We start from the raw sequence: 22,054 nt of genomic DNA, 5'->3' as shown, positions 1-22,054 counted from the left end.
AGATCCATAACAAGGATGACAAGGGAGACTAGAGGAAGAAGATGAGTATTCAGGCTTTGTCTTAGCCCAAGAGCCTGTTTGCTTTTCCACATCCATTTCTTTCTTTTTGGTTGGCCTGAGAAGGTCTATTCAAATGACTAAGCTAAGAATATCACACACAGCGTGTTAGGGTACAGTACACCCTGTAGGTATAAGAACTCAGCTTTGTATTGCCCTTGTTCTTGAACAAAAGCTTCTTCTTTGTTACCCCCTAACTGTTCCTTGCCACAATGCAGAAATACATTAATTTTGAAACAAGATAAATTATGTACCTTTTGGAAAAAAAATTAAAGGAAAACCCATACACATAAACACACATATGTACAATGCAACTGACATAACCCTGTTCCTTCTTCCATGCGCCTCAGAGTTATAGCCAACACCTGTGGCCACACAAAGGGCAGACTTGGCAGCTGCAGAACCCAGATGTCAGACACTGGACTGTACGTCCCTGGCAGCAGTCCTAAGTGGGAGGTTGTCTCCTTAACTGACCTCTGAAATGGTCCATTGTCTGACTCCCTCTCTGGCCTGGGTACTAACAAGCTGTCTGCAGGCCTGGTTCAGAGTTAAGAGTACTGATGGGTTGTTCTGGATGCAATTATCCTTTGCCTTAACTTTGATTATAAGGAATTTATTTCCTTTGTAGGAGTGAAAATTGGGACTGGGCAAATTCTTGACAAAGAACAATATTCACGTTTCTTCCAAGGACAAATAAGGTGCTTTTTGCTTTGATTTTTTTTCCTCCCACTGAAATTGGCTAAGATCAACTTAAGTTTTAGCACACAGTGAGTTTTGGTTAATCAGAGGTAAAAATCAGAGCTTTTTGGGCACCTCCCCCACCTCTGACCAAAGACTGAGTTTCCTAATACTGCTTCTCAAAACTACTTCTCAAAGGTTGAAAATGAACCGTTTCTTTCTTTAGAAACTAAAGGAGCTACAACTTTGTCTTTGCTATTTCCAAATATATATGTTGTATAAATATTAGTGTAGGGAAGAGCTCTCTGAATCATGAATTCTCTTGGTTCTTTAAAGAGGAAATAGTTACAGTATAAACTTGTCTCTATACCTCTTGCTTAAGAACCCTGAATATATTTTAGGGTTAAAAGTAAGATTCAGTAAAATAGCTTGTACATTATTCCTATAGCACTTTACAATGATAACTTGTATGGAGGAATAGGATTTGATAATGAGAAAAAAAAAGTGTGCCCTATGGAATTTTTTTTTTTCTAGCTTTTTCATGTTTATTCACCACATGTGGGCTTGTTTGTTTTTTTTTTTTCTTTTTTTCAATTCTTTTCCCATATAGTTTATCACAGGATATTGGGGAGAGTTCCCTCTGCTATATAGCAGGCCCCAATTAACCCTCCATTCCACATACAATAGTGTGCACATGCCAGTCCTATACCCCCAATCCATCTCTTCCCATACCCATCCCCTTTAGTAATGATAAGTTTGTTTTTGAAACCTATGAGTCTCTTTCTGTTTTGTAAGTAAGTTCATTTGTATCATTTTTTTAGATTCCACAAATAAGTGGTATCATATGATTTTTGTCTTTCGCTGTCTGACTTACTTCACTTAGGATGATAATCTCTAGGTCCATCCATGTTGCTGCATTGGAAGTATTTCATTCCATTTTTATGGCTGAGTAATACTCCATTGCATATATGGACCACATCTTCTTTATCCATTTTTATGGCTGAGTAATACTCCATTGCATATATGGACCACATCTTCTTTATCCATTCTTTTGCTGATAGACATTTAGGTTGCTTCCATGTTTTGGCTATAGTGTTACAGTGAACAATGGGGTGCACATGTTTTTTTAAATTATGGTTTTCTCTGGATATATGCCGGAGGAGTGAATTATTAACTAAGGAATTGCATAAGAGACAACCAATGTATTTTAGCAATATTTTTCTTCATGAGGTATTTAATATAGAAAAATAATGGGGCAGAAAGGATCTACAATAAATGTAAGTGGCAATTTATTTTTACATTAACCTTTAAGCAGTTCAGTTATTATGTATTTTGCATTTCATTAGACTGGTGTGTGTGTGTGTGTGTGGTTACTGATGAGAATTTTAAGAGCTCCCTTTCCCAGAATACCTATGGTGTGTTCAAGCTTTATGCTGCTGGGCATTTGACATACACCATCTAAAACCTAATCCAACACTGAAAGGTGCATACAAAGACTATTTAACATGAGAGGGAGCTAAGGACACCAGAAATCAGAGGACAAACCGCAAGTCACACAGCCTGTAAGTGGGAGAGCCCCTACAAATTCTGACTGTCTCAAATGCACCAGCGCATACAAGCTTTGTATACTTTTTAGTATAACACTATTAAAGTAAACATTTATTTATCACTAACTAGGTGATTTACACCATTTAACCTTCCAGGCTTAAAGCTCCTCTTGGGTAAAATGGAGTTAGCTGATTGATTTCTAATGCTTTTACAGTTATAAAGTAGTAACATTGATTGACATAAAGAATAAGAAAATTAAAATGGCTACTTTCACAATGTTTTTTGTTAAAAATAGGTCCTAAACTGGCTCTTACTATATTTTGTAATGATGGGGATCAACCTTAGAGATGTAAATATGATTTATCCCAAATCTCTGTAGTGTTATTAAGCCAAGACTAGAGATACTACCATTTTCAATGTTATTCCTTAAAACTTACACATAAGAGGAAATTTCATACTTTTCTCTGCACTACAAACACTATGTACATAAATCTTGGCTTCCCAAAGCATTAATGACTGGCACTGGGATATGAATAATGCAAAGAAAACCAGTTTTCTAAATCTATAAATAATCAAAATATCAGGTTTTTTTAAAATTCATATTTATTTAAATATAACAATCTCTTCTAGACAAATGAAAATGCTTATAAGCATATGTATAACATGGTAGATATACATATAAATGAAATGTATAAGTATTTTAGACAAAATTTAACACATAGACAAATTGATGTCATGCTTACATTTGGCTTTAAGGTAGAGAACATGGATATTGACAAAAGACATGTTTTCACAAAAACTGCTATAAAATGTTCACATTTGACTTAGTAATAAATTAGATTTTTCTAGACTGGTGTTTTATGAAAACTCTGTTAAGGTCTAATTTAATCATTTACCTCATATAGTAAAGTTATTTGTAAATGAAGCATATTTTTTTAATAGAAATTTTCCTTTAACTTTGAAATATATAGCATTTTTATCAAGACCATACCACATTTATTAAACATGCGTGACACATTAAAACTTGAATAATTCATGTACCTTTACACACAGTGTTTCATTTTGCTATGGCACTCTATCTTTGTGAAAAAATGTATTTAAGATTTGGCATAGAATCAATAAATTGTATTGCCGCTAATCAGAACAAATGTGATTTAAATTTTCCATGGCATAGAAAATACTCTATCACAGTTTACCCCTTCCCTTTACAATTTATGGACCAATGGCAGTTCTTTTCTGTTTTAGTTGGAATAAATAATGGATATTCAAGAACTGAAAGTTCTATCTAGGTGTTTTGACTATAATTGGAAATGAGTAGACTGCAGTTTTTCTAGCAGTAAACATTTCCATCTGTATTGTGGCCAACAAATTTCTAAATAAGGGTGTTATCAGCAATAATATGTATCATCATGAGATGTTTTTCTCTGGGAGGGAGAGAGGTTGAAAGGAAATATGCATCTCTTCATAAACCAGGAACACAGGTCGTAAGGACAGCAAATGCCAACGAAGAAAAAGGCAGGGGATATTCTTGGGAAAGCTGGGAGGAGAGCCCACCCTGAAGTAGCAAAAAAACAAAGGCAGGAGCCCAGGACTCCTTCAAGGTGGAAAGGACTGCTGTGGGCTTAAGGACACTGAAATGTGTCACTATGAAGAAAGAGCCAACCACTGTTCTTGTATCAGCAACAGCCAACTACCACTGCTCCCTAGGAGAAGGTTTAAACTTCCATAGCAATGTCTAAGTCAAGACTGAAGAAATTAAGCTAACTGGCTTTTTTTTTTTTTTTTTTTTCTGAATTCATTCATAAACACAGTGGAAGGAAAAACATCAATTCAATCTTCCTCCAAACTAGAGAACAAAAATCACATTCACTGTAAGAGAGACTTCAGGGTTGTGGTAACTAAAGAAAATGCCTCAGTTCTTTTTCACAGTTCTTCTAACGTAAACTTGAGGTGTTGTGTTTTGAGAGATGGGTTGATAGAAACTACTCCTTTCTTAAAACTTTGATAAACTAATTTTTATATTATGTGGGGGAAAGGAAGTTGATCTTAAGTTCAATTTTTATACAAATACGCTCTGTTCTAAAAAAATAGAGCAATGAATATAATATTATTTGCTTTATGATCCTCGCTTTTCTGAGGGCCTTTCAGGGCCTTAAATAGTGAAATGGCTAAGAACATCAGACAGGTTAAATAGGCAAACTTGTCTTTAGAGCTGTTAAGATGCAAACAGAGGTAAAGATTACGAATCACGGAGTACTGAGTTTTCAAGAGTGAAATCATACCAAAACCTTGATAAGTTTTCGCTGACATCATAGGAGAGTAAGTGGTCAGGAAGGTCTCTGATGGTGCCCTGCACGGCCAGCACATGTGGGGCCAAGGTGAAGGGTACGTCGCTCAGAAGCTCGGCCATTAATGAGCTGTTTTCCAGAGTCTGGCCTGCCTTATTTTCCGTCTCAGGGCTTGCTACAGTCACACTGGATGAGTTTTCTTTGCTGGTCTAAAAACACATATAAATTTAAGTCATTTGGACCTTTTGGACTTTGAGGTTATGTAGCATTAATATATCAAAATGTGGCATTAATGTATCAAAATGATTGAGAAATGTGGAATGTATAAATATTCCCAGATTAGAATGCAGATTTTTACTTACTTGAGAAATATATCCATTTATCTCTAGTAGATTTTTTTTTTTTTTTTTTTTTTTGTCTTTTTAGGGTCACACCTGCTACATATGGAAGTTCCTAGGCTAGGGATTGAATCGGAGCTATAGCTGGAGGCCTATGCCACAACCACAGCAACACAGAATCCTTACTAGTTGGGTTCGTTACCACTGAGCCACGTCTGGAACTCCTCTACTAGGTTTTTTAATGAATCCTAGGAGTTCCCTGGTGACTCAACGGGTTAAGGATCCAGCATTTGTCACTACAATGGCTCAGGTCCAATCCCTGGCCTGGGGACTTCCACATGCCACAAGCGTGGCCGAAAAAGAATCCTAGGCCCTACCTTCCTCAGATTGACACCTCTGGGCTTCTCTAATACAAATGGGCATTCCTGCTGCTTCGCTAGCCCAGATGACATCCCCAAAGTCTCCCTCTGCTTTTCCAAGTCTGATGTAAGCTTTTAGGCTGCACAGAATCCTCACCTTCCTCTGCAATCTTGTATCAACATGGTCCAAAGTGACCTTGCCCACTTCAGAATGATTATGGGGCAGATCGCCCAGGACATTATTTGGCATTTCCCTTATGTGTCCCTGCTAGCTGCTGTTTCATGTGCATATGTTTAATCCCTAACTAGAATCTAGGGTGCTTGAGGTCAATCAGTCTATTTTACCTATTCTCTGCCTTGCATACTTTACTGCTTTACCCAAAAACCTACTTGAGAATTAACCTCTAATTCTCTAGTATTGGTTGATTGCCTGCCCTTTGGTAGAACTAAAAATGCTATGTTATGTAAGTTATGCAAATAAGAATTTTTCTTATTGCTATAAATTATTGCTATAATTTATTGCTATATCTTATTCAATTTCTTTAAAATTGGTTTATCTTACATACAAGTGTTTATCAAAAGACACGCAGCACTGGGAGGGTCATATCAGCCCTTATCGCAAGCCCTGAACTGGAAACTACCTAAAGGCCCTTCAATAGAATTGATAATGTACTGACGTATATTTACAGCAATGAGAATGAACAACCTGCTACTACAAGTGGCTGAAACCTAAAGCAAACCAGCTCTGACAAAAATTTACTCCAGTCTCATGTGGAATAAAACTCCCGGGTCTTTATGAGGCCTGTTATGATCTGGTCCTGTTCTTCTCTGACCTTCACCCAGCTGGTCTGTCCTTGCTCACGTCCCTCTGGTCCCACCTGCCGCGGCTCGTGCATAGCCAGCCTGCTTCTGCCTTAGGCCTTTGATTTCCAGTTGCTTTGCCCGAGAGGCTCTTCTCCCAGACAAACATGGGGCCTCCTTCTGTCACCTCCTTCCAAGGGCTGGCCCACATGTTACCTTCTCAGTGAGGCCTTTCCTGTCCCATTAGACTATCCTGCCCCTCACCTCTTCCACTCCAGCCTTCCCTGTCTGCTGCTATAGCCCTTAGCACCTGGCTAGATGTTATCTATTTTATCCTGATTATCATCCCTCAAAAGCTTAAGGAGTTTTTGTCTCTCATGTTCACTGCTATATCCCAAATACCAGGGTCAGGATCTGACACTCAGGAAACAGCTGTTGAATAAATGAAAGCAAACAAGACTTTTGCCTGAATAGGGCTTATATTATAATAGTTATAAATGATGATAGAGTCCTATCTCTAAGTTTAGAGGAGAAAGATTTTCTGTGAGGAAAAAAAATAATTTTGTAAAACAATTTTTGAAGTGTAAAATGCAGACAGAAAGGGGTACATTATAAGTGGAGAGGTGGCTAAATTTTAACCAACAAAACACCCATGAACAGCAGTATCCAGAAAAGAAACAGAAATGACCCTCGTGGTTTTGTCTTTCAGTCACAATCAACTCCCTACTCCCTCAGTCACCATCCTGACTTCTAACAGCATAGATTGGTTCACCTATTTTTGTATTTTAAATGAAGGTAATCATACAGTATATATACTCTCTTTTGGTGCCTTTTTTCATTCAACATTCTACATATGAAATTCATCCATACTGCATATAGGATTAAAATTTTTTGAACATATTTTTTCAGAGATGATATATTTTGACTGATGTTTTAAAAGAATTGTTTTGTTGTTACGTTTTTTTTTTTGTTTTTTGTTTTTGTCTTTTTGTTTTTTCTAGGGCCGCACCCGCGGCATATGGAGGTTCCCAGGCTAGAGGTCTAATTAGAACTGTAGCCGCCGGCCTACACCACAGCCACAGCAACACAGGATCCGAGCTGCCTCTGCGACCCACACTACAGCTCCTGACAACGCTGGATCCTTAACCCACTGAGCAAGGCCAGAGACTGAACCCACAACCTCATGGTTCCTAGTTGGATTCGTTAACCACTAAGGCACGACGGGAACTCCCTGTTGCTATGTTGACAGTAGGCAGTGGGGGTACAGGGACCAGGGGAAGAAGTAGGAAGACCAGCTGGGAAAGAGATGATAAGGATGTAGGGTTGTGATGGTTAAAGATGAGAGAAAATGCTGGGATTTAGGAAAGATGTAACAGTTAAAGTCAGTTGGATTTGTTGATAGCATAGATGGTGGGATGAGAGAACAAAAGTGGCATGGAGGATGAAGCTGAAGTTTCTGGCCTGAGCAATGAGGATGGGGGTTTCCATTTATAGGAATGGGTTTGGGCAGGAAGAGCAAGAGGTCAGTTCTGGATGGTCCAGGTGCTAAGAGACATCTAAGTGAAGCTGGTAGTAGGCAGGGAGATGTAATTTGAGTCTGGAGTTGGTGCCACTCAGTGAAAAAAGTCAGCTTGGTGTGTGTTTAAAAGAGGATGAGAAGATGACTAGTATCCATGAGGATGCGCGTTCGATCCGTGGCTTTGTTTGGTGGGTTAAGTATCCAGCTTTGCTATGAGCTGTGGTGTAGGTTGCATACAAGGCTCAGATCCCGAGTTGCTGTGGCTGTGGCATAGGCCTACAGCTGCAGCTCTAAATCAACCCCAAGCCTAAGAACTTCCATATGCTGCAGGTAGGGCCCTAAAAAACAAAAAACAAAAAATTAACTGTAGAGTTCCCTAGATGTCTAGTTGTTAGGACTCAGTGCTTTCACTGCTATGGGCTGGGTTCAATCCCTGTCTGGGGACTGAGATCCCCAGTTATATATGTATAACTACATCATTTTGCTGTATAGCAGAGATTAGCACAACATCGTACTTCAACTACAATAAAAAATTTTTTTGAATAAAGATGGAAGGAGAGAAAATGAATATAGATACAAGAACAGACTATTTTCTAGACATTATACTGTAAATGGGAAAAGAGATAAGGTATAGTGGTTGCAAAGGGAAGTGGGGTCAAGAGAATGTTCTCTTGATTTTTCTTTTTGTTTTTTAAATTGGGAGAAATAATGTCAGTTTATATGCTAAAGAGTAGAAGCTCCTAAGAAAGGAAAACTCCATGGAGATTCTGTAAAAGAAGGAACTGCTCTCTTTATTGGCATCTCCCAAACCTAGAACAGAGGCTCTCAAGAAATACTTGTGTAGAGAGTGACTTTGAATGAAGTTATCAAACATGTCCCTTCAACAGTTATTTTACAACTTCATAAAACACCAGAGGACTTTCTTAGGATGGCAACTAGAACAAATGTAACTGCACCCAGTGATGACAAAGCTCCTTAGAAAGGTCCACATATGCAATGAATAGACAGAATCTGTCTCCTGAATCCTGACTGGGAATTGTCCCTGGGTCAGCCAAGGGCAAAGGTGTTAGTGAGTAATGATGCCACAATTCCAGCCTCTTGAAAGTGCATTGCTGTACGCTGGTTTCCTCAAGATTAAGGATGCACCGGGGCTCTGGTTACCATGGAGCAGCATGGTAGAGTGCCTAAGAACACAGATTCTAGAGCCAGACTACTTGGTACAAATCCTGCTTATTAATAAGCAAAGGACCTTTGACAAGTTATTGAACTTCTCTGTGCCTCAGTTTCCTTTGCTGTATTATGAAATCAATTTTAGTACCTATTTCATAGAATTATGAGGATTATATGAAGTAACGATCATACATAAGCAGGATAATGCTTAGCACATGTTAAAGTCGGTGTTAAATAAAAACATGCGGAATGTCAGACCTCTCTTGGCTTTAGGTAAAGTGTAGGATCCATCCATTTCTTTTGTCTTTGACATTCCCCAGTGGTTCAAACAATCTTACCTTTCCCTCCTGTCTTATGCCTTGCCTTCTCAGGGGCAAAAGTTCCCTAGATTTGTTGATCTCATCCCACACCTGAATTTCTTCTCTTTCTCCCTTGAGTACAGAATGTTCCCTAGTTTCATTAGCCAAATCATCTCCTTTCTTAAACAAAAGCATTCCTAAAAATCTCACCTTCTCCACTAAAAAGAAGCCATGTTCCCCATAGCACTCTGCTTTCTAAACATACAGCTTCTGAAGTTTAACTCTCTGGCAGCAATATTTATTCCTTTGTTCGGGCTTTGATTAGTCTTAAACTCTTCCCTTTACAAATCATTCTTATCTGGCAGAGCAAAATTGAGGATACAACTATATCTAACATAATAAAGGAATGGAGACATGTGGCTTCTTGTTCAAGTTTTCCTGATAAAACCATCATGTGGCCCAAAGTGGGCTGCTTCATCCACTGGAGCCTCAGTTCCCAGTTGTGTAAAGTGAGTGGCGAGGGACAAAAAAATGATGATGATGATGGTCATCATGACCACAACTAGCATATTGAACATTTACTTTGTTCCAGGCTCCGTCTAAGCAGTTTAAGTATATTAGCTCACTTAAGGCTCAGAACCACTCTGTAAGGAATGTCCTGTTACTGGTTCTGGGTTAAAAAGAAGAGGACACTGAGGCACAGAAAGGTTAAGGAAGTTGTCTCAGGTTACACAGCTAGTCTGTGGTAAAACTGAGAATCAAACTCAGTGATCCATAGTGCTCCATATCCTAAAATCCTGCATGCTTCAGCCATGCTTTGGGGAGGCTGAATGAACAAAGCCTCGAAAATTAAGGGGACAGTATTGGAAAGTATCAGTTACTAAGCATCTTGGCTTAATTTAGAAGGGGGGAAAAAAGACTCTAATATCTTTCACCTTTAGGAAGAAAGGACTAAGAAAATCATTAAGGTGGCAGATCTTAGACTGAGGAAGGATGGAAAGGCAATTATAATTTAAGAGATATTTATCCCCGGAAATGAATCTGCCACTAGTCTGGATAAACCCTGGGGAAGACACCATGGACAGTGAAACAAGACTGTCCATGAGTTGATCATGGTTGAAAAGGAGAGAAAGGAAGGCAGATGGGAATGCAGTACAGTATTCTTTCTACTTCTGTATATGTTTGGAGACTTCCAATGATAAAAATGTTTCCAAAAATTAAGTTAAAAAAAAATCCCATTGACATAGTGTCCCACCAAATGCCTCCTAGAAGGATCTGAATTTCAGCAGCGCTGTATGTCTTACTCCAGCATCTATCTCTTAAAAGTTGGCTACAGTGCAGCATTACAGTCTCCACGGAGGCTGCCTGCCCTCTTGGCAGCAGGGTGAGTGCCATGATGCAGCTGCTGTTGGCATGCTGAGAGCTTGGAAGGGGAGAAATTATAAGGCACAACAAGAGTAAGTCACAAAGAAAATGTGAGTCAGAATTCATGGACCCCACACCCACTAATCCTGATCACCCAGTCTCTGGCTTGGCAGCCAGTGGAAGCAGAGGTGGGGGTGACGGTTGAAACAGGTGCATGAGTTCCCCTGCAAAAAGCAGCCTTCTCTCTTAGACACACAGTCTTTCAATTTTTTCATTTGCATAATAAAATGGATCTTTAAAGGGAAGAATGAGTATGTTAACCACAATGGAGTGAGAAGAAAAGAATCAATTAACCTTATGGTTAACAGCCAGATTTTTAAAAAAATTACTTCAAATATTATGTTCATAAAGCATATTCGTTATATTTATGACTAATCCTGTTCACAGAAATGCTGCGGTGATAATGTTCTTGAGTTTAAGTTCCTTCATGAAATCTAGCTTTAATACTTCCTTTTCAAATGAACATTTGCCCTTCCATGGATAAACATGAGTATACCATGTCAGAGTCTTTTTTAATCTGAGGGAGAGAATAAATTTCCTCAGCCACATCGTTACAACAAAGTTTACAATTAATCAGCTATTTTCATGCTGGTATAAAAATGATTTCCTGTTCATCAGTTAACCTGTTAACAATGGACTGGCCAAGTTTATCTTGGGTTCCTGACATTCTATTATCCTTGTTTCGAATAATTCAAAGTGGTTTATAGGCACGATTCCTCCTTTTCTTGCAGAAGGGCTGTAAAAATTCATGAGGTTCAATCTGTAAAATCTTCTCAGAGCTTAGGAAAAAACATACTCCAAGAATACAAGGCACATAACACTTTTTAGTAAAGGCTTAGAAAAATGAAGTCATTTCTCCAGAGTAACAGAAGGTTAGTGGCATCCTTGTGAACCTCACTCTTGGGTGCTGGGAAGCAAGAAAATGCAGGTTTAAGAACAGACTACTGCATTCTTCCTGGCACAAAAACTCCACTAACCACCAAGGAATCTATTAAGAGGAGCCAACTCTACAAACCCACTAACAATTTGGAGACTTCATCCACTTAGCTATACAGGAGTATGAATATTTTATTAATATGAGCATCACCTATATTTGGCATCTTTTAAAACCTCCTGCCTTTTTCTGTAACTGGGGTCTCAGATAAGTAGAGATGAAATAGTGTCCTATAAAAGCAAAATATTGAAGCATTCAAATTTAGAAACCAGCCTTAACCCCAAGAGTAACAGAACCTATTAAAAGAACATGAAACCAGGTATGAAACACCCATCAACACATTCAATTTACATGCAAAGAAGATAGCTATATCAGGCATATTTTTCTAGGGAAGGTGTTATAGTAAGAAGAGGTATTAGCAGGTCCTGGATGTCTATGCCTTTAAATTCTAATGTCTATAAATAAAAGACACGTTCCTTTGAACAATAGCCTGAACACGCAACACCGTCACTGTATCTCCCCAGATAACTATCCATTCTATTCTGGCTTCAGCTAGTATCTGCTTGCATTACATCAGCTTCTTGATGGGGGTGGGGTGGGGGGCAAATCTGAGTCAGAGGCATCGGGACAAGAGGTTAAGAAAAGGTGATATAAGCAATGGCATAGTCAAGGCAGTACTCAAGCTTCTTATTTAAGTAACTACTTGCTAATAAATGTCTGGGCAGCTGATAAAAGCCAGAGGTTTGGTCTCTTTCACTTACATAAGTCCTAAGCAATAGTCTCCTTTCACTTGGGAGAAGTTATATTGCAAAGGTAGAGATTTTCCTATTTTTCTACAAATCCCCACTACCTAGAATATCAGTACCTGCACAGAGCAAGTGCCCATTAAATATTTTTGACTGGCCCGGAATCTCGTCCCCTTGTTTCTCAGATACTCTAGACACACCAGTATTGATTTTTAAATGAAGGTGTTGGGCCAAAGAAACAAAAGCCCAGAACACTTCACCAATGACACATAAATTAGGCAGAAGAATGCTGAATTTACTCAAAACTTCTGTGTTCCATGTGACCTGGACTCCTAGATTGAGGATAATGAATATTTTTGTAGCAGACGAAGAGGCGAGGCTAGAAAGGAGGTATTTTCTTCACTCCCCTTTCTTTCAGATCTCTGACATTATTTCAGTTTTCATTTTGGCTCATGATTTTTGTTTCAGTGTTTGTTCCCGGGGTCTCTTTTTGCCTCAGTGCTTCCACCTGCTTGTGCTTCCTGCTTCTCCCATATTTCTTTAAAAAAGAAAAAAAAAAGTTCTCCTGACTTCCTCTTTTCAGCACTCCAGCTGAATGTACACAAGTGAAGAAGGGGAAGCAAGCCGGCTGTCACTTGCTTCTGTAATCTGTTCCCTGTATTCTTGGAAAAGTGGCTTGACTGAAGCCGGAAAATCTCCTATACTAGCCAACTGGAGTGGAGGAGCGGTGGAAAGAGGAAAGAAGAGCATTTTAGGAAAGGAACCAGCAAGAAACTGTGTGTTAAATGTGGGATCCTGTTTAATACTGGTTTTGAAAACACAAAGGGCTATACCGGGGATTTTTGTTTGTTTGTTTGTTTTTTAAGAAAACACTTCAAAAGTTGATAAAATTCATGATCTTTATTTAACCTTAAGCTGTCCAGACATCTATTTTCCCAGGAAACCTCGCCTGCTCATTCTTTACAGCCTGGATTTCACCCTTTCTCTTCTCTTGCCCAACATCGTCACCTTCCTTGCTATCAGCAGGTGGGCTGGTCTCCTACTTAATAGAGAAAATAGGAATCATCAGCTGAGGATCTCCTCCACTTGCTGAATCCACACATCTGCACCTGAAAGTGGGCAAGCTGCCGTCCTCCTCCCAAAGCTAACCCTTTCCTGGTGCTCCACATCCATCCTGTCCCCATGCTTCAAGGACATGGCTTCTTCAATTAGAAGGTGACTTTTCATTGCTCAGCTTTCAGAGAGTCAATTCACCATTTACAGAAAATTCTCCTCAAGTCTATATTGCCCACTGGCATCTCACCCACTGAACTCCCCTCCCATACCACCTTTCTACTTTGTTTCCCATGCTGAGACCACTTTGACATTCCCTATCTGCTTCATTCTTCACCCCTGCCATCTATCTCTGTCTCTGCCCCACTCCTGCCACTGATTTCTCCAAGGTTACCCATACCTACCCTTTTGCTAAACTCAGAAGATGACTTGAAGTGCTAATCTTTTTCTTTTTTAAAAAAAATTATTTTTTTATTAAAGAATAGTTCATTTACCATGTTGTGCTAATTTCTGCTGTACAGCAAAGTGACCCGGTCGCACATATATATACATTCCCTTTCTTATATTATCTTCCATCATGGTCTATACCAAGAAACTGGATATAGTTCCCTGTGCTATACAGTAGGACCTCATTGCTTATCCATTCTAAATTTAATAGTTTGCATCTACTAACCCAAACTCCCAGGCCATCCTACTTCCTGTCCCCTCCCCCTGGCAACAATAAGTTTGTTGTCTATGTCTGCAAGTCTGTTTCTGTTCTGTCAACAGGTTCATTTGTGCCATATTTTAGATTCCACATATAAGTGATATCATATGGCATTTGTCTTGCTCTTTCAGACTTACTCCACTTAGTATGAGAATCTCTAGGTCCATCCATGGTGTTGCAATTGCCATTACTTCATTCTTTTTTATGGCTGAGTAGTATTCCATTGTATACATGTACCACATCTTCTCAATACATTCATCAGTTGATGGACATTTAGGTTGCTTCCATGTCTTGGCTATTGTGAACAGTGTTGTAATGAACATGGGGTACATGTATCTTTTTGAATTATACTTTTTTCCAGATCTATGCCCAGAAGTGGGACTGCTAGATCATATGATAGCTCTATATTTAGTTATTTAAGGAACCTCCATACTCTTTCTTTTTTTTTTTTTTTTTTTGTCTTTTTGCCTTTTCCAGGGCTGCTCCCGCGGCATATGGAGGTTCCCAGGCTAGGGCTCCAATCGGAGCTGTAGCCACCAGCCTACACCAGAGCCACAGCAATGCGGGATCCGAGCTGCGTCTGCAACCTACACCACAGCTCAGGGCAACGCAGGATCCTTAACCTACTGAGCAAGGCCAGGGATTGAACCCGCAACCTCATGGTTCCTAGTCAGATTCACCAACCACTGCGCCACGACGGGAACTCCCATACTCTTTCAGTAGTGGTTGTACCAATTTACCTTCCCACCAATAGTATAGGAGAGTTCATTTGAAGTGCTAATCTTATATGGCCTCTTTGTTGCACTTAAGACTGGTGGCTCTTTGAGTTTGTATTTCTTGGCTTCTGTAACACTTCTTAGTTTTGCTTCCTGTCTGTTTTTTGTGGGGGTTTTTTTGTTTTTGTTTTTGCGCCTATTTCTTGAGGTCCACTGTCATTCTCTTTGTGTGGCCACTGGGGCCTCCTGCCATAAGTATTATTAGAGCTTCCTTCATTGGCCTTACTCACCTGATACTACATTCTCCCCATCACTAGTGATATATAAAATGCATGCACATGATATCTAAAACACATGCTCTCCTCACTGCCTTTGGAGAAAAGCACACACTCCTTATTGTAGCACATGAGGTAGGCTCTGGCCTTGTCCACCCCTCTAATGACTTTATTACCATTCTCTTAAACTCTTCACTCCATCTATGCTATTGCTATCATCCAAACATGCCAGGTGCTCTCTAGCTCTGAGCCTTGTTTTATTTTCAGTTACTTTTGCCTAAATGAGGACATCTTTCTCTTTTTATACTCCCTTCTTGCCTATTTCAGCATGCCCTACAGAATGAACATCAGGGCTCTTTTAGAAAGATTTCCCCAACTTCCTCCTCAAACCTGAACCATGTCCCTGTCCATATGCTCCATTAACAGCCTGTGCATACCTCTCTCACAGAATTCTGTGGAATAGAATATTGGAATAGAATTCTCATATTGCAATAGAATTCTCTGACACTCTCATAAAACTGGGCAGCTCAAAGCCAGGGACAATAGATTTCCTCTTCATTTCCCTAGCAATCATAGATGTTAATTCCTATTTATTAAATGACTATGTAATTCAAATTTCTTCATTTTCCATTGATCCCGAGTTTCTGCATTTGTTTGTTTTTTCCTAACAAGATTTTAACCAACTCTTTTTCACAGTATCGCTGATGTGATACATGACACGTAGAACTTAAAACTAGTTACATCTATTTCTTGAAGAATAAGATAGGCTGTTCTCAACCTGCCAAATTAACAACTTCACACATGTCTCCCAAAGGCAGTTCAATGAGGTCCTGCTACAACAGAGATGAATCTGTGGGAAGCATTTTTACCAGAGACCTACTTTTTTTACACTCTGAGAGGGGCAGGAACTAACCTTATCTACTCCAAATCCCCCTTAGTCAACTGTCTTAGTCTGTTCAGGCTGCTTAGGCTGGGTGGTTTATAAACAATAGAAATTTATTTCTCACGGTTCCAGAGGCTGAGAAGTCCAAGATCAAGGTGCCAGCAGATTCAGTGTCTGGTGAGGCCCACTTCCTACCCTCTTTTCGCTATAATATCAAAAGGCAAAAAGGGGCCAGAGAGCTCCCTGGGGCCTCTTTTATATGGGCCCTAATCTCATCCATGAGGGCTTTACCTTCATGATCTAATCACCCCCAGGGACCCTACCTCCAAATACTCTCACACTGGGGATTAGTTTCAACATGGGAATTTGGAGGGGATACATTCAGTCTATAGCATCAACCTGCCTTGCTCGAGAGCCAGCATCTCTCCACAACTATGTGGTGCAGCCTGATGTAGCTACAGTGTAGCCTGTGCTAAGAAGCAGGGGTATGGAGCACAAGGCCAGCAAGAGGGTGGCAGGACTGTAAACACTAAGGGGAGGAAAGGCTCAGAAATGAGAGCTGAGTAGGAGGATAGGAGCGGGGATGGGAGATGAATGCCATTAATTTAGTTTCTGTTGACCTCTGTTAAAGAGAATAGCCTCTTCTCTGGTTTCCACAAAGAGGGATTTTTTTTTTTTAAATAAGCACCTTGCGGGAGTTCCCGTCGTGGCGCAGTGGTTAACGAATCCGACTAGGAACCATGAAGTTGCGGGTTCGGTCCCTGCCCTTGCTCAGTGGGTTCATGATCCGGCGTTGCTGTGAGCTGTGGTGTAGGTTGCAGACGCGGCTTGGATCCCGCGTTGCTGTGGCTCTGGCGTAGGCAGGTGGCTACAGCTCCGATTGGACCCCTAGCCTGGGAACCTCCATATGCCGCGGGAGCGGCCCAAAGAAATAGCAAAAAGACAAAATAAATAAATAAATAAATAAATAAATAAGCACCTCGCCCTTCTGCCCCACCCCTACTCCTCCCCAAGGAAGTAGACTGAGCTACCTGGCCCATGTTTCTAGTTGGGGGAAATTGAACCACCCAAGATCCTGAGGTCTGGGAAAAGTCTTTTTTTCCTTCTCCCTCTATTAGACCAGGAGAGACAAGTAGCCAGAGTAAGAGTGTCTGCTGTGCTGACTTAAACTTTCCCCACAGGTCAAGACACTGGTTACTCGGAGCAAGAAGTCCATTTTAGCTACTACATTAAGCCGCCTCCTCCAGCCTAGGCTCCATCAGTCACAAGGGTTAGCACCAGCTTGTTTCTCTGTTTACTGGCTCTTTGATCTTCTTTATCGGCTCAGGATGCAGGTGAAGAAAAGAGATGCCCTTTACTAAGACATTAAGACCTCACCAATTTCTACTTCCCAAAGCAACTCCATTGACAGAAAAAGAAAAAAAAGAGAGAAGTGAATATTAAACACACCAAAAAATAAAAACAAACAAAAACAACAAAATCATGTAGATATTAAATGATCTAGAAATAATAACAAAGTAATAGTTTTTAACATGTATGTACCCTATAATGCTCTATGAAACAACTTATTGGTATGATTTTATCAGTTTCATAATTCAGTTAAATCTATGATATCCGGAAAGTTCTGGTCAGAATCTTGGGAAAATGGCAACTAACATTTGTTTAGTGCTTTACACAGTTTTGAAGCTGTCTCACATATGTTACTTCATGTGAGCCTCACAACCCACTAAATTTGATAGGGAAGCTATTGTTTCTATTCTCATCTTCTGAGGCTCAAAGTTTAGTGACTATCTAAGGTCACACCACTACAAATTGGCAGAGACTTGTACCCTGGGTTTCTTGACTTAAAATCCAATGCTCCCCTTCCAATGTAAACGCTATCAACGAGAGAAATAATTTTAAAGCTTATTTGCCTGGTTGTTTTGGGGGTGTTTTTTTTTAAAGACTTAAATTTAACATTTTCTCTATGGACAAGTGTTATCTGGGGTAGAGGATGAAGTTCCAAAAATACAGACTGCCACTATACAGACAGGGTTTAAAGTAACGGTTCAACTAAGCATCTTATTACTAGGTTAAATCTACCAAGCTGGATAAAATATGTAACAGCTTAGAAAACTATAGCATCTGATCACCGCCAAGGTTACACAATGGCTTAGGCTTTTGTACACAAATTCTTCAAGCTTGTTATGTACACCACAGGTCTGAAGAATTTGATATCCCTTATTAGTCACAGTGGATTCTACTTCCCATTTATATAGCTTTATTTATTTCAAATGGCTATTCAACTTCTTCAGAATGCAGTGCAACAAGATCATTTTTTTTTCTAGATAATTTCAAAGGAAAACAATGAAAAATGATCTTGTACATCTCAGCACAGTGAATATTAATTTCACTGTAATGATTTTCCTTTTGTAAAACAATGGAGTACTTCAACTGTCTGCATATATAATCAGAAAGAAAATGGAATACACTTCTATTTTTAAAGCTGGTAAGAGAATATACATATTTATATTTGTTTTTATATAATTAGATGTTAAAATGTATATAATTAGAAGCAGATAATTAGATACAAAAACAAATGTTTTACACTTATATGATACTGATTGAATGGAAATATTAGCATAGGATACCAGTAGGAAATATAAAAGGAGAGTAAATCTAAAAATACTAAGTAACAGTTACATGCTGGGTTTTGTGGCATGTGCTTTGATGAAATGAACATTTAATAAATTAATAACTTAGTATAATTATATTTTTAAACAGACAGATCTTAATCATTTCATATTAGGTGGCTGTTTGAAGACAGACAGCTAATCTGTTTTGCTCCACTTTTAATTGAAATATTTATATTTTTGTCATTGCTTCACCATTATTACATAAAAATACAAGTATATAATTTTTGTATGCACTTCAAATTGTCAGATCCATAGCCAGAATTCAAAGATAATTATCAGTAGGATCTCATGTTCACCCTGCATATAAACATCTTTCTAATCTCAGAAAATAAATAATTCTTTAATAGGAAAATACTTATTAAGCAAAGCCTTATTTTCTTGGAAATTTGAATTTGATGTGTGGAACTGTCCATGTGCTTGGAAATACTATAGTTGGTGAATACACAACTGTACATTTTCATATGCAGGTACAAGTAAAAGAGAAATGCATCATACCAAACTGCGTACAGAAATGATGAGGGTAGGCTAATTAAATTCCACGCAGAGGGCATACGAGTGATAGTGTTACACCTAACCCAGAACTCCACTAGAAAAACAGTGTTTGGAAAACTTAAGAGGTGAGCAGAAAGCTGTGTCACTTAACCTTGGCTCTCATTTGCAAATGGGTTGTATTTCAAAATAGAAGATGGGGTTGGAAAAGTAAATACAGCTGTGTTTTCTCCACCCCAGTGTCAGAATGAAGGGCCTTTAGGAATGACAGGAGGCTGTGTCCTCCTCGGTGCACACTCAGAGCACCAAGGAGAGTGCTGTCATTTCATTTTACAGCTAACTTGGGATACTATTTTTTATTGTGGTCAAATACACACAACATATAATTTTTCATCCTAACCATTTTTAAGTGTATAATTCTGTGGCATTAAATATATTCACAACATTGTGCAATTATCATTATCCCTCTCTAGAGGAAACTCTGTACCCTTTGAATTCTCATTCCTCCCTTTTCCAGTCTCTGGTAACCCTATCTATTATACTTTCTATCAATTTGCTGATTTTAGGTACCTCATATAAATGGGATCATTTACTTACTATTTGTTCTTCAGCATCTGCTTATTTCACTCTGTGTAATGTTTTCAGAGACTATTTTATTTATATACATATTTATATATATCATATGCCAGCCTTTTTAAGGCTGAATAATATTCTATTGCATCCATATACCATATTTTGTTTATACATTAATCTGTTGATAGACATTTGGGTTGTTCCTACCTTTTGACTATTGTAGGACAATATTTTAAGCTTAAGTAAAATCAACTAGTAGAAATTCTAGGAAATAATTCTAAAAGAACTGTCAAGAATCAATGACTATAGGAATACAGCATATTTAGGTATATCATGTAAGCAAGAGCCTGAAGTAAAGAAAACATAAACTATGGTTCCTACTTATTTTGAATTATAAATTCTTTAGGTATAATAAATTTGTATGCTTTAATCATCACTTTTTTTTTTTTTTTTTTTTTTTTGGTCTTTTTGCTATTTCTTTGGGCCGCTCCCTCGGCATATGGAGGTTCCCAGGCTAGGGGTCGAATCAGAGCTGTAGCCACCAGCCTATGCCAGAGCCACAGCAACACGGGATCCGAGCCGCATCTGCAACCTACACCACAGCTCACGGCAACGCCGGATTGTGAACCCACTGAGCAAGGGCAGGGACCGAACCTGCAACCTCATGGTTCCTAGTCGGATTCGTTAACCGCTGCGCCACGACGGGAACTCCTAATCATCACATTTTGCTTGGTTCTAAAAATCATAGTTAAAGTGAGTCTTGCCAATTTAATATTTTAATATTTTATGAATTAAAATCTGAGTATAAGTGATGCTATTCCAGCCCTGTTTGACATAGCTCCATAATCTAAGACTTCTCACCCACACTAGAACTCCATTTTTTGTGTATTTTTGCAAGGGTACAGGATGTCATTACCTGCTCTTGGGTTAAGTTTGCTCAATAAACTAGAGAGTGAATAATGCTAAGAAATAATTAAAAATGAAAAGCCACAACTGTATCCAAAAAAAAAAAAAAACCAAGAGAAAAATTTTAAATTCACGTAGCTTAATCTTAAAATTTTAACTTAGAAACATGTTAGATGCCTCAACAGAGTAACAAACTTTATATATATTAAGTAACCTTGGAATTTTTCAAAGTATAATATACAGTGTGGTTGAAAATGCTTACAGATTAACAAGAGAAAAGTTAATGTATAATCAACTTCTTCGGGTCATCCTTTTTCAGGATTCCTAAGTTTTTATGAAGAAAGAAAGAAATTCTCAGAATATATGCTGTTTCTTGTAGATCAAGTTGAAAATTAATCTGTAAGACTCAGTAGAAAAGAGCACTAGATACAAGTCCCAGTGCCTCTTGCCTCTACCTCAACCACATGACCTTAAGGAGATCATTTAAGATTTTGTGTTTCATTTAACTCCCCTGAAATAGACAATTGGACCAGATGATCCAGTTCTGAGGTGTCATGATTCCAACTAGACTTAGACCACAGATCTTCTGTACCAGTAAAAATTCTTAAATTAATTCCTTAAATATAATCACTATAAATGATAACTATAGAAAGAAGGTATTGACTGATGGTATATATCTTGAGAAGAAACTCCTAACTCAGAAGGATACTTCAAAGATTATGAAAAAGATTCCTAACATGGAAGAATACCTAACTTCATTCTGCTCTTGATTCTAACAAACACAGACTTGAGAGTCAAGAAAAATACAGGCAGGCACTAATCTTCTAATAAGTTATGGCCTAAAAGTCACTATTACAATTATTAAGAACTCAGACTACAGTTTTCAGGCCCATGAGTCCACAACAGAGATGAAATCCTATGTGTTTACAATAAATAGGTGCAGTAAAATTATAATGGTATTATAATCAGAATAACCATAAATTAGATAAAACATATCAAAATTATCTTGAGTGTCGGGAGTTGAAAAAGGCAAATGAAGTTGTATGAACTGATATTGGTAGGTAACACACTGCACTTTCAAGATTGCCGGCCTAGGTTTGTTGGGGGGTATTTTAATTAGAAATATCTCTAGGAAATCTGGAGAGCTGTGTTCACTAAGATTTTTTGTTTTAATTCTATAAATAGTAAGGTTGACAATAGTAAGGTTTTCCTTAAGTCCAAAATCTGATAGAAGGGGAATAAGAAAGATATTTGTGTATGAAAGAAAATAATACACTGGAAGTGGGAATGACTGGTTATCAGAAGTGAGAATGTGAGTATAGTCCATTTACTAAGTGACAGAAATGGAAGATGAAATGTGATAGGAAGAGTGTCACATAGTCCCTTTTTAGCCACCAGGTGACTCTTACCATGGATCAACTTGGTTTTCATGATGGCCAACCCAGGGAGCGGAGAGGCCCCATGAAGGATGGGAGGGAGAAGGAGGGTCATGTACTCTAGGACCCAGCCGTTTGCACAAGTGGTTCTTGGTAATCAGAGCACTTGTTTCCAAAGGTCTGGTATTTTACCAAAGTTTCTGGGTAGTCAATTTTTTAGAATCTGGTACAAATTTTCCT

The 22,054-nt window shown here is 38.7% G+C and overlaps 1 protein-coding gene and 1 long non-coding RNA gene across 9 annotated transcripts in view; one reads left to right on the top strand and one right to left on the bottom strand.

Annotated features, from left to right (window-relative positions):
• Window positions 1-22,054, top strand: part of LOC110262233 (uncharacterized) — a 156,210-nt gene that overhangs the window by 79,948 nt on the left and 54,208 nt on the right. The gene's annotated exons all lie outside the window — the stretch shown is intronic.
• Window positions 1,584-22,054, bottom strand: part of UMAD1 (UBAP1-MVB12-associated (UMA) domain containing 1) — a 222,536-nt gene continuing 202,065 nt past the window's right edge. For 5 of the 8 annotated variants that reach the window (XM_084977106.1, XM_084977108.1, XM_021102419.2 and 2 more), the window contains one exon: window positions 1,584-4,780. In XM_084977106.1, coding sequence (XP_084833232.1) covers window positions 4,523-4,780 — 258 coding nt within the window. In that variant the 3' untranslated portion in view covers window positions 1,584-4,522. Of the gene's footprint in view, window positions 4,781-8,263; window positions 13,202-22,054 lie in introns of those variants that run through there. The other 3 variants (XM_021102421.2, XM_084977105.1, XM_084977107.1) reach the window with 2 other exon arrangements.

The sequence above is a fragment of the Sus scrofa genome, chromosome 9 (assembly GCF_054392235.1).
Source record: "Sus scrofa isolate SSC_HxYL_T2T_F1_AM1 chromosome 9, Sscrofa_HxYL_maternal_Yorkshire_Landrace_v2.0, whole genome shotgun sequence".
Lineage (NCBI taxonomy): Eukaryota > Metazoa > Chordata > Mammalia > Artiodactyla > Suidae > Sus > Sus scrofa.
This window is presented reverse-complemented; position numbering and strand designations above follow the sequence as displayed.